Source organism: Seriola dumerili, unplaced genomic scaffold (assembly GCF_002260705.1).
Source record: "Seriola dumerili isolate Sdu_G_001 unplaced genomic scaffold, Sdu_1.0 BDQW01000621.1, whole genome shotgun sequence".
Taxonomy (NCBI): domain Eukaryota; kingdom Metazoa; phylum Chordata; class Actinopteri; order Carangiformes; family Carangidae; genus Seriola; species Seriola dumerili.
This window is the reverse complement of record NW_019174876.1, coordinates 647,514-675,000: the sequence shown is the minus strand read 5'-3', so window position 1 is coordinate 675,000 and position 27,487 is coordinate 647,514. Positions and strand designations below refer to the sequence as shown.

At 39.4% G+C, this 27,487-nt stretch overlaps 1 protein-coding gene across 2 annotated transcripts; it reads left to right on the top strand.

Moving 5' to 3' along the window:
• The first annotated feature begins 314 nt into the window (after positions 1-314).
• Positions 315-27,291, top strand: rhbdf2 (rhomboid 5 homolog 2). 2 transcript variants are annotated; one of them, XM_022764972.1, is made up of 19 exons: positions 315-409; positions 4,944-5,016; positions 11,416-11,562; positions 13,894-14,045; positions 14,778-14,961; positions 15,710-15,931; positions 16,593-16,721; positions 17,443-17,552; positions 17,927-18,145; positions 18,484-18,595; positions 19,054-19,128; positions 19,686-19,847; positions 20,473-20,558; positions 20,690-20,753; positions 20,918-21,012; positions 21,145-21,220; positions 21,302-21,402; positions 22,049-22,202; positions 26,842-27,291. In XM_022764972.1, the coding sequence occupies exons 3-19, from the start codon at positions 11,428-11,430 to the stop codon at positions 27,271-27,273; spliced, it is 2,508 nt and encodes an 835-aa protein (XP_022620693.1). In that variant the 5' UTR covers positions 315-409; positions 4,944-5,016; positions 11,416-11,427; the 3' UTR covers positions 27,274-27,291. The 2 variants fall into 2 exon arrangements, with proteins under 2 accessions (XP_022620693.1, XP_022620694.1); XM_022764973.1 differs by lacking the exon at positions 4,944-5,016.
• The last annotated feature ends 196 nt before the right edge of the window (positions 27,292-27,487 follow it).

Sequence of the window (27,487 nt, the reverse complement as noted above, 5' to 3'; positions counted from 1 at the left end):
AGGCAATTTATTAGTCGGAATAATAATAATAATAAATACTAAAGTTTCAATAGGGTCCGATCTGGTGCTCGGGCCCTAATTATTTTTTAATTTAATCAAATCTCATTTACATTTGTAAATCTTATAAAGCACAGGTAAATAAAATTTGAACTATTTTCACCACATAGCCCTGTAGTTTCCACACACGGCCGGGAGTTCGAGGGGGTTGGACCGGACCCAGCTCCTCTCCTCTGTGGATAAGATAAGTCGTAACTCCGCCCCCTGCTCCTCCGTGGAGCTGCAGTCAAGGATGTTGGAAGAGAGAAAGAGGGAAGTAGTAGACACTGGTGGACAGTAGCCTACAGTACCGTAGCACTTCGGACAAATACCCTCTGCTAATGAATAATAAGCCACTTATTTCTTCTTGGAGGTGAGTGAGATGAGACTTTTTAGACCTTACATTTGTTTGTGGAACGTTACAGCCATTAAAAGTTAACTTGAAGTGTTTGGATCCACGGTCATTATCGAGTTTTTTTATTTTTTAAATAGAAAAAAATGATAAATATCTTTAAGATCGCCGCGTACAAGTTGTGTGAGAAAGGGAATTTCATTATTAGGTGTAAATTTAGCTAAATTAAATATTTTTAAAGAAGACACATTGCACCGCTAGTGACAGTTACAACGTTAGCTTACAACAGTCGTTTTCACCTATCGTTTGTCTAGCCGCTGAGAGCATGCCCCGGCAAGCCCTTTGTTGCTGTACCCGCCGAGACAAATGCGTGCGGATACCATTATTCATCTCAAATTCTCTTCTGTTACCCCTTTAAAGTTAATTATAGTCACCGTGTGCCGTCAAATTCATCCGCTGTTTCACCCCTCCCGTGTGTTTTTCAAAGTATTTAAGAGGGTGTGTTCACACACTGTTCCACAGGAATTTAATGAGGAATGGCCAAAACTGAAACTGACATTTTCACCTCAATTATGACAGAAATAAACTACACCATTGAAATAAGTTTTGGTTCTTGTGTAGCTTATCTTTAAATCATATCGTTTTGTAGGTACACAGTGGTGACAAAAATAGACACGGTCCACTGAGCCACAGAGTTGCTGCCTAAAGATGACTGCAGATACAAAAAATGAATAACTGTTGTGTTCATGTTCATGTCAACTGTCCTTACAGTTACCTCTCCACCTCCTGTAGAGAGACATAATTTTGTATCAGTTTTTTGCCAGCATTTCTCAGATGGGTCTGTTGAGGATAAAGCCTTATCAGATGTTTCTCTTTGGTCTGAAGCAGAAACGTGTGAGAGTTGGACTAAAATGGCAAAACACCTGTTTTCGCATACCTATCAGATTAATGGCATCCTCAGTTAATTTGGAAAACAGGATGAAAATGCAGGCCAGTGTTACTCAGCACAGTCTTCCTCTTGTCACCAGTTATTACAGATGTCCTGAATGAAGGGCTGTAGATGATGAGAAATAATGGTGTACTCTGCAGGGAGTTTAGGTGCCACTTAAGTTAACTTAAGTTTCAGCCTTCACTGCCATGCATATACTTTTTCCATCAACATATTATTAATACCAAAATTATGTATAAAGTACAGATGGCCCTCATAGCGGTGGGTGATGTGGTCAAAATTATCATTGCACACTAGTGCAGGGGAAAGTGATAGTCACACATTGCAATTGAATACAACCATGTCTTCAGATAACTTGAAATAACTGAGACATAAAAACCGTGTACAAAGGCAGTCTTAGTACATACAGATCAGTTTCAACTTTGCAATTCATTTTTAGGTTGTTGCTATAAGAAAACACTCATGACATAATAATTAACAGTTAATTCTATTTCAAAATATTCATGATCTTAAGTCTATGAACTCAGTTGTTTATAGTGATGTCTTTGTATTTTTTATTAGTTTTATCTCAGTATTTCAAAATCCTTGTTGGAATTCAGAGTTTGCTGTTTAACTTGCACAATACTGTAGAAGTACACACAATATTGACGTATTTCTTATGTTATTATTTCATAAGAAATGCTAATTTTACCAACAACAAAATATCAGAGTAATCATTCGCTTGAAGCAGCATTAGTCTTCATGTTACCTATCCTTGTAGGGTCTGCAAACATATTTCACTGTCCTCATAGAGCGATTCAAAACCTAATCACCTCATTCTACATGCGGTGCCCTGTTATAATCCAACCCGTGTCATCTACTGTCCGTGCATGTATCTGTTAACAAAAGGAAGCAGTGAGTAAGTGAGTGGAGTGTTATTTAACAATGTTTTCAATTGTAGTCTATATAAGCACATCACACTAACTCTCTGCAGCTGTGAAGACAAACCAGAAAAAAGAGGAACCTCATTTCATAAGCATAGAAGGCAGGTTGTATGTTGTACAACATGCTGTTACCCAGCAGCTGCATGTGCATGGTTGAACTGACATGTCGTCTGCACCAGCTGTGCACCTGTCAGTGAGTTAACAGACTCAAAGAAAACTGTAATCCAGTGAATATCAGAATGTTTACACTCTGTTACTATAAGGAAACACTTAATCAGAATCAGCAAGCAAGCTCTGTCTTTATTGACTCGGTACATATTTGGTCATCCTGTTCTTTATGTTCATGTTTCCAGAAATAAGATTTTGTTTGTTGTTAAACCTGGTTTTGAACAAATTTAGTAGATTTCTCTAGAGGTCTCCAGATGGGGTCTGTTGATCTTCAGGGCCCTTAATGGATTTCCAGATGGTTCCCCAGAAACTGTGAAGTGGTTTAATAGATTGATTGTTGCCTCTTAGGGAGCATTAGAATGAAATACCAGCGAATGTATCTGTGCAGAGGTTTTTAGTGTCTATGTTGTTACCTTTCCATGAACAGAGTACTAAAGCCCATTTTATCTAACAGTAACAGAAAAGAACATGGAGCCTGATTAATGTATAACTACTTCTGCTGGTGTTATAATTTGAAGTTTGGAAACCCCTAGGCTTATCCACTTACATTCAGTGTCTTCCGGTTTGTCAAAGTGTCACAAACAAATAGTCACATCACTTACCTCTCAGGGCTTTCCTTCCATGATCTTATCTGTTTTCAGCTATAAGGCCAAGGAAACACAGTGCCTGTTTTTTCTTTTATAATAACAACCAGCTTCAGTAACAGGAGTATCAAGCTGCTGGCCAGGCTGTTGGAATTTTTTCCCCTTCACTCCCATGCCAGCCTTCGTTCCACAGTGCATGACACATTATCTCAAAAATATTGGGACACTCCGGAAATGCTTTGAAACTCAGAGAGACATAACCCTTAAAAGGATTTCTGTGGATACTCTGACTTTGCTTTAGAGCTCCCAAGGTGCAGAGAGTGGTTTGTACAGACCATTTGCATTTATTGTGATATTGAAAAAGCTCATTTCTCTCTGCATTTCTTGCCAGATCCCGGAGGGGACAAATTGTCTTCACTTGAGTCTGGCACCAAATTTAACTTGTGACAGTACGCTACTTTGTCTATCTCAGTTTTAACAGTCAAGCTGGGCTACTTGACAGGAATTTCTCTGAGAAATCCCTCAGAAGCCGGCTGTTTTGGGTGACACATTTTAGCACACGTCTGCACAAACTTGTTATACCAGTGACAGAGAGAAAAACATGACAGGGTAGTAGTAACTTGTTTTTCTTACATGTGCACTCATTGTATGAACATTAGTTGATTGCAAGAAACTCTTTGACCGGGAACAAGTGCAGTGCTGTTGCTGAGGTATTTGCAGTAGTGGCTCACTGTCTTGCGGGTTTGGGCATGCAGGCTCTTGCAAACACACAGATACCACTGAAACGCACACTCTCCTACACCTTCAGTAGCATTCAACTGGTTAAGCTCCTGCTGGCATAGTGACTGCCTGCTCAGTCATGGTCAGATTGTAGACCAGATCATCTTTTGAAAAGGTGTATGAAGTATCAGTTGGATGTTATTTAAGCGCTACAATAAAGCTTTTGAATGTCATAAAAAGGCCTTGTTAAAGCACACGACTCTTCTTCATTCTCAAGGCAGTCTGCCTTGAGCTGGCGGCTGGCCCGTGCACTGTAAGACTCTGTTACACTTCTTTCTGGTCCTCCATATACAGCGCGGGACTGGTCCAGCAGCTCTTGTTGAAATGGATAGGCTTCATCACGGAAACTATGTTTGTCAGACATGAAAATGGGAAAGAAACATAATTTTCATAAGTAGCATTTACTTATGTATAAATCCTACAACCATATTGGGTTGCTGTTTGCTGTTTGCAACGGGAAAAGTCAGAGTTTTCCAAAATGAGGAATTGCAATTTTTGTGGTCATGAGAAAATTTTTGATGGTAATAACTAGCGTGTCGGAGGTTCCATACCAAATTTCCGGATCAATTTCAGTTAAATCTGTTCGTCCTAGTTCTTCACATAACTCTTGTTCCACCGTCAGTCAGAGGTGACATAAAAAAAAAGAGGGCTACAAACTAAAGTGTGATGCTAAAATAACTGCACTGTGGCTTCTACATGTCACATATAAATTTGCACTTGCGTAGTTGTGCACACACTTACTGATTGTGTGAAACATAGAGTCTGTGTGAGGATATGAATATTTTCAGAACATCATTGCTTGTACTCAGTTCAACCATCAATGCTGTCCTCAGTCATACTAATGAAAAAATTACAATTCCCACTATCATTCTTCCCTCACTCCTTGATTCTCTGATGCCTCATGATTTTGATCACACTTCCTCTGCATGTGTGAAGTCGTATTTAATAGATTTTAGGATTGCTGTGCTCCTCTGGTATTTTCAACATATCGCAAAGGTTAAGGGACATTTATTGGTCAACATTAACAGCATTCATCTCATTTAAAAGGCTGTTTGAGAATTGTTGCTGATTAAAGTTTGTGGTAATCACGTTTAAATTAACACTCGTGGTAAACTAACAGTTACACTCGTTTTTGTATATATCCCTGTCAGGATCTACAAACGAAGATCTACGTAGAACTTGGTGGATTTTAAGAAGAAGAAGTGATGAGGCATTTATCTGAAGGTCAGTTCCTCATTTAGCCTCCCAAGAGTTTCAGAATAAGCGCAACAGCAGCTCTGACTGTAACATCTGCTGTTTCTGCTGCACAGTTAAGTGACACACTTATTCAAAATTCTATTCGCTAAATGACTCATTCAGTGTTGAATTGCATCAGTGTATCGGACATTAGTATAGGACGTTATCATGAGGTAAATGTTCATTAATACTGTATTCAGACTTCATTTGAATAAAGTGAATAAGCCCCAAGTCTCTGAACAAAGGAAGGATGTTGTGTAATATTGTCTGGTGGTCAGGCTTTGCTTTTCACACACTCCCACCAGTATCAGAAGCGCCACCATGTGACATGTTAAATGATCACTACCTTAATGTTAATATTTTCTTTATAATGTTTGATGATGAAAGCTAAACTTATCAGAAACAAGCAGAAGAATACCTTTCTCTGCATATAGACTCCTGGCATGTTCACATAAAAGATTTGCTTTGATAGACTTTGATAGACCAGCAAAAAAATATTTTGACAAGTTACACTTAAGCGGACCTGTTATTATCACTTGTTTCCAAACAGAACATTTGTATTTTCCTGCCCCCATATGCTGTCTCAAACTTTCCAAACTTAGATTTTGCACAGAGAACCCTACACCTTGATTAACAGAGAGGAAAATATATTAATGTGATGACTAAAAATCACAACAGAATTAAAAGGCTTGGGTATTATGTTACATGGTTCATTGTAAATATGTAAATTGAAGGAACAACTGTTGAAGTAATTGACAAGAACACATAGCTAGCTTTAGCTAGTCACTCGTCAAAGATGTCAGGATTACCCACATTATGCAAATGTCCAAAAAAATGCTGCTCCCCCCTCTGCTTGACAAGGCCCAACCTTTGTCAATGGGCGATTGCCTCCACTTCTGTATTGTTCTGATTGATGTCTGTTTTTAAGCTTTAACTGGTCAAGCACTGCTTGCCTTGCTTGTCCTGATGGCGAGCCACTAATCTGAATATTGATAATGAATATTAATTACATGCTGTTTCCATTAGATGCCGTTGGCCAGTCCTCTATATTTAGTCAGTCGCTTCTCTGTAAGTTATAATAAGAAATTCCCATCTCACAACTTCCCAACTCAGATTTCCCCTAATTGTGAGGAAAAATCACATCATCATCTTATTGATAGCACTTCTCATTTGTATAAGCATTCCCTGGTCAGTGACAAGTATTGATAGCAGCTGTTAATATTGGTTACTTTCACCACGTCTGAAGTAGATTTGATGCTTATTCGACTACTACAAGTTGCTCTGGCAAGTCAAGTAAATGCTTAAAATGGAAAAGTAGAAAAAAGACAGAGCTAAGCACTCGCACGACTCACTCTTATCACCACACAGTAAGCAGCAACAGCATGCTTTTTACTGTTGCGGAGGCGCATAGTGCTGTTTCTCAACGGTTCCCCTGCGTCAGATGTGAGAAGAATGCCAAAAATACTTCGTGAGTGAAAGTCTGGTTGGTTTTGAAGTCGGCATAGGTGGTGTCTCAATTTTTTGAGACATGATATACAGAAGGTATGAGATTGGCGCACTACCTAAAGGTCCCTTGATAATAATAGCTTAATCCAGTAAAATCTATTATATGAACACTGTTTGTTGTGTTTTACATTCAGCATGTGTTTTACACAATCATAACTTTCAGATTTTATTAATTGTCAAACATTACATCTGCACTTAAGATCATGTTAATTTATGTATGTGTGCTTGGCACAAGTAGTCAACTGGCGTGTAGAGTGAGTGTAGCAGAAAATGAAACATGATATCTTTCCCACACCCCTACATACTAATTATGTATAGGATTTGTAAGAATGGGACAATTTGCCCTGGCTGCATTTGCAGTCTGTTACAAATTTCCAAAATTATATAGTTCTGAGTTAATGAGCACAGTCCAGCCTGTCAGGCTTAGAGAGACAGCACTGCCTTGAGCATCAGGGAAATGGGAATACACAATCACACAAACAAACACACTGGCACATTCTCAGGGCAGGTTTCCCCTGGGGGAAGAGACTGAACCATGGTGATACCCTCCCACAGGTACATGCGATATCCCCAAACACAAGGGGGTGGAGGTGACACACACACACACACACACACACACACACACACACACACACACACACACACACACACACACAGTAACAGTTCTTTTGATCAATGGTCAAGTAAGGACCACTTTAGGTGAACCAGTGAATTAATAGACCACAGTGAGGCATAAACACGCAGGGGCACTTGTTCCATGTCATGTGATGACATTAGCTATGGATGATGTCATTGTGGACATACCTCCTCGCTCTGACATGTGACTCTGGTATCCGTGACCGCAGTGAGTGAGTCGGCAAGTTGACCCTGCCACATCTGTGGTTTGGAATCATTGTATTGTCTCTCTTGAGGTTTCCTCTTTTTTTTCTTTACATGTCAAGGGTTGTTCTTAAGCTTTTCCTTGTCTTCTCATCAAGCTTAAACTTGACTTGATTAGACTTGACTTGATTTTTCATTTCTTGTCATTCCATCCATGGTTATAGAAACACAACTGAAGCACGACATACTGTGTGTAATTCATTCAAGATCCATTTGTTACATTTGATAGTTAAATTTCACATTAGCTGTGGTATGTATGTATGTATGTGGACATACACGTACAGATACATGAGAGTGCGCAGGTGGTTAATGATTAGATGTTTATTAAGCAAACATGCCCTTATGGTGCTGCTGCTTGCTGGCATACTTTCATTTCTAGACACAGCTGAGGAATTGACATGGATTCAATAAAAAATAACGGAGCTCATTCTTAAGAAATTTTTTTGTTGGTGGTATCAGCAGTCTGTCAGAACAGACTTGCTGCTTACGACTAGTAAAACTATCCCGTTATCCATAACCTCCCTGTCATTGAGCAGATCACAGTGAACCAAATTAAATGTCTACTGTAAAAATATCTTGCCTAGAGTGGTGCTGCTTGAACACTTTTTTATTGTTTCAATAAAGAAAATTAACTATATACACTCTGAAGACTTTACCACTCCTTTCCCTGGTCCCTAGAGTACTGCTTCCTATTGCCACTCATATTCATTAATAAATAAATAAATCTCCAATCATAGACTAGGTAAAAACAAATTGTGAAAAATATGGTAAGTTGCTGGCCGGATCTAATAACAAATTCTAAACATGTTGAGGATCTGGACCCTGGGTCTAGTTTGAGACCCATGATTTATATCATGACCCTTGCAACTGTGATATACCTGGGGGAAAAAAATGTGTAGGTTGCCAATATGGTATAATTTTTACTTATAACTTAAAGGTCAAGTTGAGTTGAGTATCAATATATTTACATCTGTAGGTAAAATGTTAAAACGTTTCACTGTCCCTGGTTAGAGCCTCACATACTGTAGGTCCCATTCCTCTGTTCTCTTCCCTCTGACGAACATAATCCGCAGTCCATCCCCATTAGTTTTCCTGTGTAGTTCCTAACATCTGCCTGTCTGCACTGATAGACTGTGGTCGGCAGCAGTCTCTCTGCCACTTGAGCGCTCTGTCCATTAGCCAAATTCCTAGCTATTTCATTATCTAAGTGGATGAGTTCCAGCCCCTACCCACTACACCACTAAACCACAGGTTAGATTGCCAGTAGCCTCCTCTCTTGTCTCAAGAGGACTGAATCAGGCTTTATGCCTAAACATGAAATATTTAATATTGAAAATATATGAAATATTTAACACAACTAATTGAAAACACGGTTAGCAGAAGTGAAAGTTACATCCCTTTTCCCATAAAGGTACTATACAAATGCTGTTTTGGGGGGCGAGGGCAAAGTAAGTGACACAGCCTATATGTAAAGCCCTGTCTAACCGTGTGTTGGCTCTGTAGTGGAAACTAGGCTATTGACTGAGGTGGTGTCAGATTTCTCTGCTGCTGCCATTCCTGCTGCAGACACCCAGGGTCTCGCATTGATTTTTCTAAAACCACAACTCCAGGACAACTTCAAGGCTTTCAAGACCGTAACGACATAATGGATGTGTTGGCCAAGGCTTGTGACATTATAGGTTTGTGTCTACAATGCCTTAGATTTTTCTGGAAATACTGTAATGCTACGAGACGTTCTGAGCTCCAGGAATAGACTGGCTGGTTGCTCCGCTGGTGACTGTGATTGGTAAAGACTGGCAGACAGAGATAATTAAGTTTTGCAATATTATTCCGTCCCTGAATGGACAAAGAGACAGGTAATGAGTTGTTATATCAACTCATCTAAGAAGACTCCGGATGTGTTCTATGTGTTATCTGTGTGGTCCAAAGTATGTGCACAGACTCAGTAACTTGATGCATTGTCAGTAAACACAGACTATAAGACACAGTGATATTGATTGAAGTCATCCCACCGGTACTGAGTATTTTTTAAATAGCTGGGTGTACAGTGTGTTTTAGACATGATCTCATTCAGAAACAACTTATATCGAATACAGATGCAGAACAAGCTTCAGTTGCTAGATCACCATTGTTAGATGTGTTCAACAAAAAGAGGTGCAAGGCTGTTTTCAATTCAAGCAGAGGAAAAGGATATGGATTACTAACCATCTTGAGGATACATGATTATTGGAGAGCACTATTGACCCCTGTCATGTGATGTCTTCGGGTGTCACTCCCAACAGCTTAACAGCTGGTGTATCAGTTGCTTTTTCATTAGTGTTTCAAGTGTTTACATTAGGTTCTGCAGTATCGATGTCTGATTTTTTGTTGTCTAACTGGTTCCCTTGAATTATTTTAAAGCCTCTGGTTGGGCTGGGTGGCACTGTGTGATGTTATACGTATATTAGAGCTGCACAATCTCTTTTAATATCTCTCTCTGGGCAATTCTGTAGTGTTTAGGAATGCGTTTGGTATCATAAATATATGATTTTGTTATGATGTGATGATGCACGTTCATTTGTCAGGTGCTTCATTTGTTGGATTAGCCAAAGGCATACATGTCCATGTGGTTATTTTGTCGATGAATGGTTTACTGAATAAACTTCCTGAAAATATGCTGCATCCCTATAAACAATATAAAATTACAGATGCCATACACATATGTATTATCCAGGCCTCTGGGTTAGAAACCTGTATGTTTCTCAGGCAAATGTATCTTTATGTATCTTTTATGAGTTTTGTGCTGTTTTTACCGCTTATATTATTACCGCTTATATTATTTGCATATATATATATTCACAGTGCATAACACAGGAAGCAACACCAGCTTCCTTTCCTTCCACCTCTTCCTTAATACAGTAATTACGTTAGTTTGAATCAATTACCTAAGCACTGTGTAGCAAGACAAGTTTGCATCCCTTACTATAACACCATCTCTCATCTGCTGGAAGTGAATGCAGAGCCTTTTAAGGGTCACTTAAGATATTGCCAATCAAGGTAATCAAAAAGCAAGGGAAGTTGGCAGTGATTTTTGTTTTAGCAGATTGAACTGGAAGAGAGCCAGCTCCTGACTTTGTTTGGATAGACTGTAGTCGTTTCCTTTTTGAGAGATTGTTGAGGGTATAAAGGAAAGGGGTAGGTCCCCACAAGAGACTAGACACAACACATTTAAGTTCCTGAAAGTGATTTTTTTTTTTTTTTTTTTCTGCTGTTGTTTTAGCTCTTGTGAGATAAGAATTGAGCTTGGTTAAATATTTTTACTCTGCCTCAGTGATCTAGTCCATTTTTGGCATAACATTAGTTATATAATATCAACATGCATTCACTAGTAAAAATAGGCTACATGTTCTAGCAGTGCTAGCAAGATTTTAGTTTTACAGAAATATTTAATATAATCCGCTATCATTATAGACTTTAGTCACAGTTTTTGTTTGGTGTTACAAATTTTGCCTTGAGTTTGAAAAAAAGGGTGTTTATGGATATATTTTGTCATATTTTTGTTGAATTGACAGCAATCCTGTTTAGTAATCTTACGTAACAGGATAGGCTGTTACCTCACTGCCAAATATTGAGTTTGTACCTTATTTATGCATTTTGAGTATTAACTTCTGCATATCTTCTAACTAAGCACACACTGTTGTAGTGCTGGTGCTAATTTTATCTTGTAGCTCACCCATTTTAGACAGAGTATTTTCATTTCACACATAAATCCCCCAAAACTTGGTTTAGTGGTAAAAGAGCAGCTGTAATGGCCATAAAATCTGTGGTACTGATGAATGCATGTGGTGTGAAAATTGGTGTAACTGCTTAAAAGTAGCTAGAATTAGAAAGGGCATGTAAAATCAATTTAACATCATCTAGTTAAAAGAGGTCTCTTTCTCTTTACTAAAGTATGATAATTGTGTAAAACAGTCTTATGTGACATAAATGTTCGAGTTATGCTTATACTTTTCTGATCTCCAGCACTCTGACAGGATGGCATCACAGGAGGGGAAGGAGCCCCCTCCAAACAGAGGTCAATCAGATAGCCGTCTAAAGAGTAAGAAGCCGCCCAGCCTTGTAATAGCCATCCCTCCACCAGAGGTGATGTCCCACGACCCTGCGAAACAGGTAAGCTGATCATTTGGACCTGACCCTGTCCTTCAGTGCCTGGCCTCTTCGAACAGATGTTCATTTAGAAGATGTGTTATCACAATAACTCACCACACCCTCTTTTAATGCTGGTGTTAAGTGCTTTCTCATTCATGTTGAGTTAATTTAAGTTTTAAAAAGTACCCAAAGGCTGCGGTCTCTATTATACTATATAATATTTATTGTCAGAAATCATTAATTGACAACAAAAATAATTTTTCATTTACATTGATTTCCTTAAAGAGCAGGGAAATAGCTTGACACTAACCATAAATGCAGCAGTTCACTGTTTTTCTAATGCAAGGACATCAACCATTTGTTCAAAGAGTAATTTTGGAAAGAATTAAGGAAATATCCATTAAGAGCAAGCAAAGCAATAAAAAAATCCAAAACACCTGCATACCTCTCCCTTCCCCTGAGACCCTCCCCAATCTGTGGGGGAGTCAAACATTCATTATCACAGTGTACACGCACGCTCACACACTCACACACTCACACACACATAGAGGTTTAAAAAAACATGGTCCTAATTAACTCGAGATAGGCTTGATATTGTGATTAAGAACCCGCAGAGGATTGAATTAGGATAAAAATATGCTTAGCAGTCATTACAGGAACTTTGATATTGCCTACATTCTTATATCAGTTCACTTTAGGTCACTTTATGGATTGATAGACTGATACTTTGGAAGGATGAGTCATGCCTACTAATCATTTGACTTACCATATACAGGGGAAGAGAAAAAAAAGATTTCAGGCAGTACTTTATTTTTAAAAGTTCAAAAGGGTTTAAACCAGGTTAATGTGTTGGCATAGTATTCCTCTGTGCCTCTGAATTTGCCATTTGCTCGAGCAGGGAGGCATTTTGGACAGCTGTCTTGCAGTTTATGGGCACAAGGCCATACATTTTCCCCCTGTGGGCCCCATGCTCAGAACACAAACGATGGCATTTCAGCTACACAAAGTAGTAGGTAGACAGAGTTTAATTGAGCATGTTACAGTTAAACTGTTGCTATAGAGCAACTAGTGTAATAAATATGCAAATGTATGAACTTGGACATGTGCTGTAGCTTAGTTGTTACAAGACGGAAGAGAAGCAGAAAGAGGCCCCACACTTACTCCACAGACTACAGTATTTCCATTACTAATATCAAATTAAATCTTCACTATAGATGGCGGAATATCTCTCTGTATTTAGATTCTCTTGACAACGGCTCGTATGATCGACTTCAAACTTTGTGGGTGTATTGCTGAGGACTCAAGGAAATGCTGTGTCGACTGTGAAGTTTTTTGGATGAGCAGTTCTTGAGAAAGCTTCAAACATAACTTTTCTACATATTACTTGAGGTGAAGAAAAAAGGTGAAACTACACTAGGGCAGTGCAGCACCCGGACAATTTACAGCGTGCACATGTCAGGGTTTTAAGAAAGGTGGACACTCAACTGCGGCAGCACTTTCTACACCTTCACACAGACAATCTCAGAGTGGAGAGGAGCTGCCAACTCCAGCAGTGACAAGCAGGACCGACTGACCACACACACTGTAGGGTGTTTTGCTCTGGAAGTGCACTGTCAAGTGTGACGCCGTTTGGATGATGTTTGCTGGATAAATGCAGGCAAAGCAATCAGCCCCGACATGTACATTTTGAACAGACACTGCACTACTCATGTTAAATTTAGAAATGCTTTGCTAGATGCACTGATCACTGCATACAGTATGTTCAAGAACTACTATTGTGCAAAAAGTCATTAATTGTCACCAACTGCAGAGTCACTACAGATTAAGATAATCAGACTCAGAGGAATCACTGCTCATTTAACAGAAGAACACTAAATAGCATTGGAGGAGTTTAAGAGAACAGGGAGACAAATTGTTTCAAGTGTTTTTTACTTGCCCTTTCAGTTATACCCAGCCACACAAAATATTGACTGAACACAATTGTGTATGCATTAAATGTGCACATAATCCAAGTCAGATCGGATTGCAGTCAGTGCAATAATTGCCTAATTATTTTCTTAACACCTTTATAAATTGATAGTAGTTTCATTTGGGATGTTCCTGAGGGTCCTGCAATAATTATATTTTATTCTCCTAATTAACCTGCAGCCTTTCATAATTATCCAGGTCTGTGTGTAATCTATGTCTCCTCTGCCTTGCTGCTGCTTTATTTAGGTTATTGTAATATTCCACTGATTAAACACTGATTAAATAACTCAGTTATCAACTGTGTAGGCACTATTTCTGTTTATTTTATTGTAACAACAATTAGCCTGCTACACTGAATCATTACTTCTCCTTTCTCCTTGTCAGCCGTTGCGACCATCTCTGAAAAAAAGTGAGAGTGGTCAAGCAACCGGTTCTGTGTCGGAGAGCGTGAGCGGAGCCGGCGATGGAGGCTTCTTATCCAGAGACAGAAGGCCAAAGTTGGGTAGACAAACCTCACTCTCTCAGAGTATTCGCAGGTAAAATGGAAAGTATATTATTTGAATATGTATTATTATTTATGTTCATGTTGCTCATAATTCAGGTTGCTTATGAGAGTCAAGTCTGACAGTTTTTAATTAGAGACCCACGGGATAAACAAATAGTCAGTGAGGTCGTGAACCCAAGAAAAAAACAACCAGCAAAGCACTGTAGTTATTATACAAGAAATGCAAGTATTCGTCACTGCTGGTCATTCACCCTAAGGGGTCACAAAGTACAGATACTATTCCCCACAACTCATTCACCAAAAAAATTATTCTCTAGGATCCTTTCAATTAATAGACAGTCAGTAATGCATCCATTATTTTCAGTAGCAGCAACATATCCCATGAATCTGATGGTTGAGCATAGAGATAAAAATTGCAGTAGGTATAATTTCTGATGTACAGTATTTACATGCGTTTCTGCTCCCAACAGATTCTGTAAAACGTCTTCAGTTGATTTTGTTTTGTTTGTTGTTTGTGTCTTTATGTGCTCATGAACACATGCTATTTAAAAGTGTGGCATCTTGTTTTGGCCCGTTTGACATCTTTTGTGTTCAGCTCATTGCCCATTGCACAATTTCTCACATTGTTGGGATGTTACTAGAAAAGGTGTTGCACACATTATTCAAATGCCCTCTTCCTGTGTTACCTTAGCATCATCTGCCCTTGCTGTTTGACCATTTATTATGTGATTCTGAGGCCACCCTCTTCTTTCGGTACTTCCAGGAATACAGCCCAGTGGTTTGGCGTGGGGGACGACTGTGAGACCAAGCAGCAGGTATGGCAGAGGAAGAGCCTGCGTCACTGCAGCCAGCGCTATGGCAAGCTGAAGGCCCAGTATAGAGAGCCGGACACAGCCACCAGTATCGACCAGGGCCCGGACTCACCAGCCACACACAAGATGCCCAAGGTACTGTCAGCAGAGGCACACGGTTCCAACTACACATTATAATCCACCCAATAATTCACATCCTGATTGAGGTTTTATCCTATTACGTGATTAGACTAAAATGTCCTACCCTTGAAATAAGTTACACAGACAGCAAAAAGAAACAAGATGAGGTACACCAGTCTCACCAGTTATGAGGTCTGTCCACTAAGAATTCCCATTTCCAGCCAATTTCACAACCAGCCAACAAGTAATAACTCTTTTTTTTGAATGTTATGACACTAAGAGACATCTCTGGGAGGATGGGAACAAAAAGAAATGGTTAGAAGAGGAGACTGAGGAGAGTGGGAAAATGTGTCTGGCTTCAATAAAACTTTAATGTTGTAGGGTCCCAGATAGTACTCCTCTCTGTCCAGGTCAGACAGCTCTACTCATCATCCAGTATTTAGTTTTTCATCTTTTGCTTAACTTCACTCACTTTTTCGATCCCGCAGTGATGAAAATTTCCAGCTAGCAGCATTGTTTTTTACCTCTTACTATACACACATACTATACTGTACACTGCACACTGACACAGGTAGCAAATTTCTCAGTACTGTTAACTCAGCATAGCGTAAAGGTGATCTAGCATTTATTTGTGATTTACTTTCTCTCTCCTATTGTCTGCTCATTACCTGCGACTTGTGGCCAAGTTCATGTTACTGCCGGGGTGCACATCAAACATTTATGTCATGTTAAGTCTAATTTCTTTTTTTTTTTTTTTTGGTAGATTGTGGATCCGCTGGCACGGGGAAGAGCCTTCCGTTGCCCAGATGAGGTGGACAGTCGCTCCCCCAGGACACCCCACGCCACTCAGGGAGTTCCTGTCACACCGGGGATTACCTCACTGAGCTCTTTCACTAGCCAGCGCTCCGGGTACAGTCGCTTCCCCAGACGCAAGAGGGAGTCCGTCGCCCGCATGAGCATTCGAGCTGCGTCCAACCTGCTGAGGGTGTGTATGGTTACCAGAATGCCTGTATATCTGTGTGTGTTAGGATCCATGCCAGATCAGGTCAGAGAATCATCGAGGGCACTGACTCATGTTGCTCTTGAGCATTTGGTGGGTGTTGTCAGTTTTTCTTTCTGCACCGCAACCAGCAGCTGCTAATTCTATTTAATACAGTAAAAACAGATACCAGATATCCGTGGAGACTCAGTGGATTGGGATGGGAATCAAATTTAGAAAACTTGAGCATACTGATTGTGAATAACCTCAGATTCCATAGTCTAAATTATACAGTGTTTAGACTCCATGGAGATCTGTCATATTCTTTTATTACCATAATAGACAGAATTAGGCAGACTTTTCCTTAGTGTAACTTGTTCACACCTTTAGTCAGTTTAGAAACAACCTCAGGAAATTGTATATCATACTATAGTATATTAAAACAAACTATTATAGACTAAAATATTTAAGAGCTGGAGGCTTTCCAGTGTTATGGCAAGTTAAGGAAATGTCATGGAATCAGACCGTTGGTTTCCCCTGCGTTTGTGTGCATTTCTAGTTGTCCATTGCTCAATCTTATTTCTAAGTAGAGCTGAACTACTTTCAGAAAATACTACTACTTTCAGATTGTGTATGAGTGAAATCACTTATTGTGTGTGTTTTCCAGGGTCGTAGTGGCTTGGCAGGCTCCCAGACAGGTCGCAGTTTCCCCAGGAGGAGCTTTGCCAGGCCCAGCTGGTTGGATGAGGACACGGTGGACTCTGCAGACACGTCTGAGTCGCTCTTCTTCAGTAAGGTCAGCAACCACTCTGTTAATGTTCCAGTTAAACCCTTGATAGCAGTTTCTATCTTTACTTCAACTTTAGTTGGAATTTTTTTTTCCATCTTAACTTCCTTCCCCTTTTTGAGTATGTCATCAGTAACGCTCCTCACCACTTGATTCCACTTTCACTGCTTATCTGCGACTTTTATCAGCCTCCTTTCTTCAGCAGCTACTTTCTTTCTTTGTTATCTTTCTTACCTTTCTTCCTTGTCTTTGAACATTTACAGCATGTTGAACAGCAGCTGTGTTATCTATACTTTGGTAAATATGTACCTTCACCTCAGTCAGCAAGGACCATAACCTTTTCTCACGTCTTCCCATAAAATTCTTCCGGTTTCATAGATGTAAAAATGTTCTTCAGTCTTCCCCTACTCTCTTTATGCTCATCTTTACTGCTAGGTATTATTGTTTAATCTAATCAGTTGCTGCTTAAAAGACTGTAAAATCTGTATAGTAAAGGCTGCAAACTGCAAGTGAGAGGTTAAGCATGCATATCTAGAGAGTAATTTAAAAATAGGAATGTTTTGAGAGATATTACTTGGAAGATGTGCATTATCTCAGGTGTCCATTATATCTCCCTCCCTGACATCTGCTACAACAGAAGAAGAAAGAAACAGGGGCCCTCTCATTAATTAATGCTCTCCTCTTTTTTTCTTCTCGCACTCCCTCTTCCTCTGTGACCTCTGCTGCGTAGGTCGATGCCCATGATGAACTCTACTCTATGGCTGATGATGTGTTTGAATCTCCTCCCATGTCGGCAGCTTTTGCTCCCTGCGAACAGCCTGACCAGAAGTTCCCAAGCCTGTGAGTAAATTAATGCACAACCAAAAACAATGCCTCTTAAGAATGATGCTGAACTGTGTCTCTGAGTCACTGAGGCTCCCACAGTTCTCAGACCTTTAAGCAAGCCTTATTATGCCGACTCTAAAGGTCATTAAAGGTGAAAGGTCACTGAAACCCGTGAATATAAACTGTAACAAAAGCAGGATTGGCATACTTTTTTACTTTTACTCTTTTTCTGCATTTTCTTGAGCTGTTCATTGCTTTTCATATACATGCATTTAATTTGTGCACCTTTCTTCTTTTCGTTAGTCTGTCTAACCACTGTCCACTACTCTTGCCACACCCTCTTATTTTTCATTTCTCTTCCTACCTACCTTTCTTCCTCCTAACTCCAGTAAGGACGTATCTCGGATGCCCAAGACACCAACAGTAGTGCCTGAAAAGATTCATCCTCGTCGGGGGCGTCGCATCGCCTCCCAAGTTAAGCATTTTGCATTTGACAGACATAAGCGTCAGTACGGCATGGGCGTTGTGGGGAAGTGGCTGAACCGGCACTACCGACGCAGCCTCAGCAGCAACGTCCAGAAGCAGCTGGACGACTTCCACAGCCACAGGTAGGGAATGAGTAGATACTGATGTGCACCGACATAGTACTAGATAATTCATGAACTTGAAATAATGGACTTGTGGCTCTCAGTCAGACAGTGAAAACAAACCAGCAAAGTCATCTGCTTCACCATTTCATTTTATTTTATAGGCAGTTTGAACAGTAAAAAGTGACATAAAACCTCTGGACAGAAACCTAGAGGGGTTATATACAAGCTACAGTAATTTTGAGAGCAGTAAGAAGAGTTTTAGACAGAATTTCAGTTTCTCCACTTTAATGTGATGTTTGAGTCCATGACTGACAGTTGGCTGATTTGCAGTGAATTTTGTTTGGTTTGGTTTTTAGGCCCTACTTTACCTACTGGATCACATTTGTCCATATAGTGATCACACTGCTGGCCTGCTGTACATATGGTTTTGCCCCTGTGGGGTTTGCACAACATTCTACATCTGAACTGGTAAGTGAAGCTCTGAGCTATAAGTCTCAGAAAAATCTCTCCTCATCATGAACTAAACAGGTGTACTATGAAGTACTGATAAGAATTGGACTTTTTTTAATAATAAAAATAGGAGGTCAAAACACTGCTCTCTCTAGTGTCAAAATTGCTGCTTCTGCTTTTTGTGAAAATGAGCATTATAACTACAAAGTAATGTTATTTTGATGTCCTTTTGTTTCCTCAGGCAATACATGGTTGAGAGCATTAAATATTAAAAACGGTTAAATTATGTTGCTTTTTGTGCAAACAAACACAGAGCAAAGGATGAGTTTAAATGATGAAATGTATTTATTTTATGAATTATTTTTCACTCAGAAATCATTAATTAACATTGAAATCATTCAATGTTATGGTACTTTTGTCACATTATGTACATTTAGCAGTTACAATGCCAATTGTGACTCTGTCGCCCTCTGTAGGTGCTGAAGAACAAGGGGATTTATGAGAGTGTCAAGTATATCCAACAGGAGAACTTCTGGATTGGTCCAAGCTCTGTGAGTCTCTTGCTGGTCTCAGTTTAGCTGTTACCAGTGTATGTTTTTAACTACCCATGTAGATGGACACACATAGGATGTTTGTCTTGATGTATAAAGCCTGGTGAACAGCTCGCTAAAATGACCTGCTGTGATCATAGTCCAAAACACTGTCACAGATAAATTAAGTTTCCTCACATCAGTGGTTGATACTGTTTGTTTTGTTGGGTGAAGGGTTACACCCATTCTCAGTTTATCACCTATTGCATTTCCTGTCACATTTAGTTGGTTACTTCCCTAAAAAAATAACTATTGTTTTTGTTCTCTGCATTTAACATTTAAGGTTTATCTTCAGTGTCAGTGTCAGTGTCAGTGTCAGTATTTTACAACTAACCCAGAGGTTTCTGTATTTTCTGGAACATAAAAGAACAGTGATGCTGCATGAACACATACTGTATTTAGAACTTGTTAATTAAGTCAGAACTTAATCTCCAGAAATTATGCATGTAAAGAATATATTTGAGTTTTCTCTTGCTTTAGCTTGTGTATCTTAACAATATTTTCCTACCTTTTTATAGGAGGACTTGATTCACCTGGGGGCCAAGTTCTCACCATGCATCCGTCAGGACATACAGATAGTGAGTCTGATCCAGAAGGCCAAAGATCTGGAGAAAGAGTCTGGCTGCTGCGTCCAGAATGACAACTCTGGATGTGTGCAGACCCTCAGCTCCGACTGCTCCGTATGTTCTTTCATGTTTACTACATTAGTTTATCAGTGTAAAAAAAAAAACAACAACTTTTCTCTGGTTTTAGCAAGAACTTGAGCAAATTAACATTTAGTGAATATGCACATGCAATTGCAACTGGTAATGTCAAAAATGCTTATGTTTCACACACCTATAGCCACAGAGTAAAAACGGCATACACTCTTAAACACTTGTCTGAGACATGATTTTATAATGTGTAAGTATATTATCACCTGTACAGTCATGCTAATTACTCGCAACATGCATTCTTTAAGTACATCCTCACAGTTTTTACCATACATCACATTTGCCCTGCTCATAGATACACAGACCGGAATCAGTGAAAACTGCTATACTATACTAACTATAAATGTAGCAAGATTTAAATGTAACTCCTCACTTTTCTCAGAACAAAGATATTTTTAAATTGCTTGTTAGAAAATGCAGTGATATCTTGTCAAGTAACATTTCTTAAAATAATTTGTTTACCTCTGTATATTTATTGGTAATGTACAAAATGTTGCATCCTGAATGTTTACTGTTCTGTTTGTTATTCAATTCCCATGTGATCCTATGAAATAAATACTAAAATTGAATACTGAAATAATTGTGCAAACAGGAGACGCTGGCCACATTTATTAAATGGAACAATGAGCATGTGGATATCAGCAGGTCCTCTGGTTCTGTCTGTCACCAGGATCCCAGGTGAGAATTTGTACAGTATGTGATTACTGTGCCACACGACATGTAGAACGCTTCTTAAAAAAAAAACAATAAGAATCAAGTAAATCTTTTCAAATCATCCTGTGTCCTCCTGTGTTGCATGTTGTGACCAGAGTGTGTGAAGAGCCTGCCTCTGCAGAGCCCCATACATGGCCAGATGACATCACCCAGTGGCCGGTGAGGGGAGACTGCTGCTAATTTGGAAATCCATTTTCTACATTTGCTTCCACTTCTGCATTTATTCCCTTCAAAATATAATATATTTTTTAGACATAAGAGATAAGATAGAGGCAAGTATTATTGTATGTCTGTGTTATTGCTCATTACTTGCCTTTCTCCAGGTGTGTACATATCCCAAGAAGTGGAACCAGACAGGTTACAGACACATGGACTGTAAAATCAAGGGACGGCCATGCTGCATAGGAACCAAGGGCAGGTGAGACACATTTTTGCTGTGTGTTGTTAACTGGATTCAAGGCCAGCAGATGTCACCTTTATCTACCCATTTACTATAATTCTGAGGTCATCTGGAGAAAATTATAATTTTGTTTTATTTGTCCTCCTGTAGATGTGAGATCGCCACCAGAGAGTATTGCACTTTCATGCATGGTTACTTTCATGAAGATGCCACACTCTGCTCACAGGTAGCGTGTGTACATGTATTTTGTGCATGTGTGTGTTGGTGTGTTAGTATATTTCTGACCTCATGCATTACTCCTGCGCAGGTCCACTGTCTGGATGACGTGTGCGGGTTGCTGCCCTTCCTTAACCCTGATGTTCCAGATCAGTTCTACCGTCTCTGGCTCTCTCTCTTCCTCCATGCTGGGTATGCACCGCACCCCTCACAAACATCCTTAGACAAAGACTGAATTTCCAAGTACATATTTTGGAACAACTTTAGATGAGGCTCTTAATGTAATTAATTTATTTATGTATTTATTTCCTTGTTTTTTTTGTTTTTGCTTCCTGTCACAGTGAAACTCTCATATTGCCATTGGCCATGAAAGAGCTGTTTCAGCTGAGTCAGCCAATCAAGTATAGATGTAGCCACTACGGATGTAATGCTTCATAACTTCTAAATAGCACTGGTTTAATATGCAGTGTTTAAACTATTATGCTGAGTCAATGAGCTGTTTAAATTATTTGAAAGATTGCAAAGTGAGCTTTCGCCATGTCAGCATCCTTCAGGATCCAAACATAATGAAATATTTCTAAATGAGGCCCCAATGCTCGTGAGCTGTTCACTCACATGAGAGCTGTAATACTTAGTGCTAATACTAGGCACATGGAAAATCCCTCAGGCATACTCTTAAAACAAGCAAACAAACAGGCCCAGAGAGCTTAATGAAAAACTGCAAATATGCACAAACATTTATATTTGATATAATGCACTGACTGAAATACCAGTAGACTGCACAGATATGTCATTTTTAGACGTGTGTGTGTGTGTGTGTGTGTGTGTGTGCGTGCAGGCTTTTACACTGCGTGGTGTCAGTGGTGTTCCAGATGACCATTCTGAGAGACCTTGAGAAGCTGGCAGGTTGGGTCCGCATCTCCATCATTTATATCCTCAGTGGAATCACTGGAAACCTCGCCTCTGCCCTGTTTCTGCCCTACAGAGCTGAGGTAAGCCCTTCACATAAATAGATTCACACGTGGACATGCACGCCATCAAAAGGAAAGACCTTATACAGGCTTTTTTTTCTTTTTGCAAAAGCAATTACAAAGTTGTTGGCCACATGATCTAGAAAGTGGAGCAGCATGAATGTACTGTTAGTAAAACGACATTAGCCAAAGGATCTAAAAAGATCAGTGGGAGAGTCCAGACAGCCCTCTCCTCTGTGAAGACCATTCTTAAAGGGGCCAAGCAGTGTCCCAAAACACAATGCGTAGAGCCCTGAATTTGATCAAATGGCACTAACATTTCAGCATTTTTCATCTCTGTAAATATGTCCTCTATTTATGTGATGGCAAAAATATCTAGCCTCACATACTAAGACTTTTAACACAATAGAAAATATTATCTTATATTATTAGTAGTTATTAGTAGTTTTTTATTATAGAATTTATATATATATATTTTAAAAATTAGATCAGAGAAAAAAATGTCTTATTGTTTTAACCTTAAAAGGTTAAAAGCAACAGCTTTTCTTATAGATGAGTTTATAGTTTTTCTGTAAATTGCCAGCATGATTGTGTTACAGTAACCTTTGTCAGGATTGTCACTCACACTTTCACACTTTCACACAGTCAAATACACGCATGTCATGCTGATCTGTGAGCTGGTCACATGTCTGGGGTATTAAGCTGTGTGAGAGAGAGATGCAAGATTTGGTCTCCAAAATCTTTTAAAATTCCTTGAATGAATTAAGGACCCGAAGCTGCCTCCCTCACCAAATTGTCAGGTTGTTGTTCTTGATGCACTGTTCTCTTTCCTTCTTCTCAACCACCACTGTAACTTTAATTTGTTTATCTGCTTTTTCATTCAGTGGCTTAGCTCAGCTTAGCTTAGAGAGGTATAGAGGGGCACAGGGAACACCTCATGGCATTAACTGTGCAACTGAGTGGAGAAACTGAGCTCAAGCTGACAACAGATTATGAGACCACTTTACTATAGCTGAGTCATTCCTGTGAAGAGAGCAGTGCCATCCAACTTAGCATTAATGCACTGCTCATCAAACGGTGTTGGTTTTGAGTCTCAACATAAGACACAAAAGACACAGAAGACATCGACAAAAAACTATGGTCTGACTGAAAAGTATGGCCTTAAAGTTGCTCTGTTAGTAGCAACTCCTTTGAAATAAACAGTGGAACTGACTAATGGGATCATTGATATCCACCATTAAAAAAGACAGAGTCAACGATTGACACCTGTAGCATCTCACACAGCTGAGAATCAAAGAATAAATGTATCATAGTACCAACAACTGTGCTGTTGGTATATTAGCACATTAAATGAGAGCTATATGTACCTTTGATCATTTGTATGTATTAAGAAAGTATCTTAAGTTTAACATGAGTAATAGGACACTTATTATCTTTGGGGACTGGAGTTATTTGTTAGTGCTAAAAAATCTTAATTTTTCAACCATAATTTGGGTCAAACAAATGAAAACTGCATATTTATGTTAACTGGTAACACTCTTTTTCATTTTAAAATATCCGTTTTATTGTAGAAGTGAGTTAATTTGTCATTTTGGAATGATAGACTAATTCATGGTGACACACTCTCATGCTCACACCTACAGGATATGTTTTATTTGCGCATTGTTACCATGGTTAATCCACTCCGTAATGTCCTGTCCTGAGCTGATGGAAAGTTGAAGCAATCCTCTTGGTATACAAGATTGTGTTTGGTGTGTGTGTGTGTGTGTGTGTGTGTGTGTGTGTGTGTGTGTGTGTGTGTGTGTGTGTGTGTGTGTGTGTGTTGTATTGATGTGTCCAGTTTTTATGACATACTGTACACACTGGTAGAAAATAGAAGTATACACCAATAGAGCCAATGTTATTTAAAGCATGGAAATATTTATTAGCCATAATTTCTGTAAGAACCATGAGCTTGAAACTGCAACAATGCCTCTGTCCTTTTTTTGAATAACTAATTCATAGTGTAATCTTTGCAAAAAAAACAACCTGTTGATCTGTACAAATAACTCAGTCTGTGAAAAGATCCCAGTCTGGATTACCTACTTTTTACAGGCATGTTTGTTTTTCTCATTGTGTCTGTAAAGCCCAATTTCCCCTTTAAGAGATTAGCATAATGCCATTGTGCAGGTTAGCAAAGGCCTCTGCTACAGTACTTAGTGGATGGGATTATATTTTTTCTTTTAAACAAAGACAATTGTTGCAAAGCTCAGACTTGTCTGATGGTGCCTCCAGTCTAAACAGCTTTAGGAACACAAAAGTTTCATCCTGGCACACCTTTGAAAGAGTAACTCTTTCATATAATGGACAATATTGATAGATGAGTAAAAATGCTTAAGTGGATGATTGATATTACATCACCTAAAGCTTTTTAAATAAGTAATTTATGTATATAAAAAATAATTTACGGTGTTATGTTTGGCTTCTGTATTCATGTCTTGATGTCATCGAGACATCTGTCATCTTCTTCATGAGCTGACCTTAATTGCTCTCATCTGATATTTGCGTGGTGTGACATGAGGTGGTTTTCAGTATGACGTACCTTGACGTGTGAGCCAGAAATCCCACTTCCCAGCTCTCCTTAACACTGACCGGCTCGCAGGTCTTCACACACCAGGAATAACCAGAGGAAGCACATGCAAGGCACAACACAGGGCAGTCAAGCCACTTAAACAGGCGGTTTAAGTAGATTATCCTTTAACTGTTGAATTAAGGAGACCCTGTGGTTTGAGCCTAAATGACTCAAACAACGGCTGTGACTGGAATAATAATTCACACAAGTAAAGCAGATATAAATAATTGTAAAAGTACAAGAAGTCAAGTTTACAGGTTACAGAAAGTTAAAGTCAGTTTCATCAGCTCTTAAATCTCAGTATTTGATTAAATGCTATCCGATGAAATTAATCAAATGTCTCTTGGTTGTAATCAAGGTCAGAGACTTTGTTCCACTTGACATTTTGATGCCAGAATGCATTAATAAAATCCAGACCATAGTACGTGCATGTGAACCGTGAAAGGGTTTTAAAAGGATGCAATGGAGAAAGTATTACACACATTTGAATATGTACACAGCCCCAAGACTTTAAATGCTGAGAGTTGTTTTTGAAGATCAGATCCTTAAGATTGTACTTTAATGATGGTGGTCACCAGGAAGTGTAAACTGAGATTATACATGTCACTTCCCAATGGAATTAGGATGAGGCCATCAGTCTGTCTGGGAATGCACTGGTTGGGAACATGTGAGCTGACAAGAGGCTCTGCTGATGACTTTGGTTCTCCCCAGTGTCAGGGATAAACATTCACTGAAGTAAAAGTAGCAGCGCTATAAGGGAAAACTAAACCAACGCTCCAATTAATTAATGACCATCAGTAAATCTTTACAAATGGGCTAGGTTAGCAGAAGTGTCCTGCCCCTTCCTTCTGTTTTAATATTTTCCACTCAGCCAATGGTGAGTGACGATAAGCGTGTAAGGAACGTGTCGGCCTGTGCGTCTGGGGCGTGTGGGTGGAGTGTTGTGCCACGCTCCTTTCTGTTTGTAGGAGTTTAATGTCTTCACAGATTAGCCATCTGCCTCTGACCGGGCCAAGCGTCCAAACTCAGCCCTGACGTCACTCTAATCTGCTCACCTTTACTGCCTGACCCGGGGCTCGAACTGTCGTTCTCCCCCAGAACTAGATCTAAAATTAAAAGAGACTGTGTGCAATATAGTCTTGATCTGTAAGCATGAGCAACATCTTCATCAAGCTTCATAGAAACGATGTAGCCACTGAGACAAACTGGTCCAAAATGTCCCCAAACCTGTAATCAATGTGATACTTCTGCTTTATTATCGATACAGTTTGTTTTTTAATCCAACATGCATTAATTAACAGTCAATACAGGATTAAGGATTAAGTCTCTTAGTGATGGTCCCCATGAGTCAGTTTAAATAATTGTTACCTAAAATAATCGTATGAACCTGTTGCCAAGATTTGGTAATCGGGTTAAATCTCTCTGTGTGTCTGTGATAATCAGACTGAATTTGCCGCTTTCTCTTCACTGAACAAATCTTTCCACTAAAACATCACTTGTGTTTTCACTCACAATTTTTCTCTGTATCAGTGTGCAAACAACATTAGTACAACAAAAAATGTAATCATGATTTGCTGCAGGGAAATTTGTTCTGGATATCAAAAGCATAATATAATACAATATTGATAATTTGAGGAACATAATCCCATGTGACACATTTAAACTAAAATCTATCTGTATAACCTCCATGGATAGCCCTTTATTATCTACCAAATAGGGGGAGTAGGTGTTCAGTGTTCAGAATACAACAACTCCGACAACTAACATAAAGATCACACAAAAGCTGTGCGTCACCAGTGAGAGGGATGTATGCATTTTATCTTCAAATCAGAGATGCTGCGTGTCAAGCATGTGTCCAGTGCTCAGTCATACATGTAAATCTTCTGTATAAGGTTTGTAAGTAGGCTTAGAGAAGAACTCCGTCAGCTTCTTATCGAGACTTAAACCATTTGGCTTTTCTTTGTGAAATTGGCTTTAATTAAATAAAATGAATTTAATAAAATCATGCGATAATGTGTAACTTATTTCTCTCTCGCTTTCACCCTCCAGGTGGGTCCAGCAGGGTCTCAGTTTGGTCTCCTGGCTTGCCTGTTTGTTGAGCTGTTTCAAGGTTGGCAGATGCTGGAGAAGCCATGGAAGGCCTTTATCAAACTGTTGGGCATCGTCCTCTTCCTCTTCATGTGTGGCCTGCTGCCGTGGATCGACAACATCGCCCACATCTTTGGTTTCCTCAGTGGCTTGTTGCTCTCCTTCGCCTTCCTGCCCTATGTCACTTTCGGGACTTTTGACATGTACCGGAAACGTATCCTCATTGTTGTCTCAATGGTGGCCTACACTGGGCTGTTCTCTTCCCTCATCGTTTGGTTTTATATTTACCCCATTAACTGGCATTGGCTGGAGCATCTCACCTGCCTGCCCTTCACAAACAAGTTCTGTGAAAAGTACGACATAGACCATGACATTAACGATGTGGTACACTAGTCACAAGGCTCCTCATGATGTCTAAGATGACCACAGTGTCTGTGCTACTGATGCACTAGTTTCTAGCCAATGACCTGCTCTGTTGTTTCCAGGTCAACCGGCCTTTCTAAGAACATGGCAATCATGTCTTTTATTCGTTCTTCAGACGACCTGGTCAAAGTCCACGTCAATGGAGCTGGATAAGTCTCCTCTCATCAGCTTGCTGGTTTGCTTA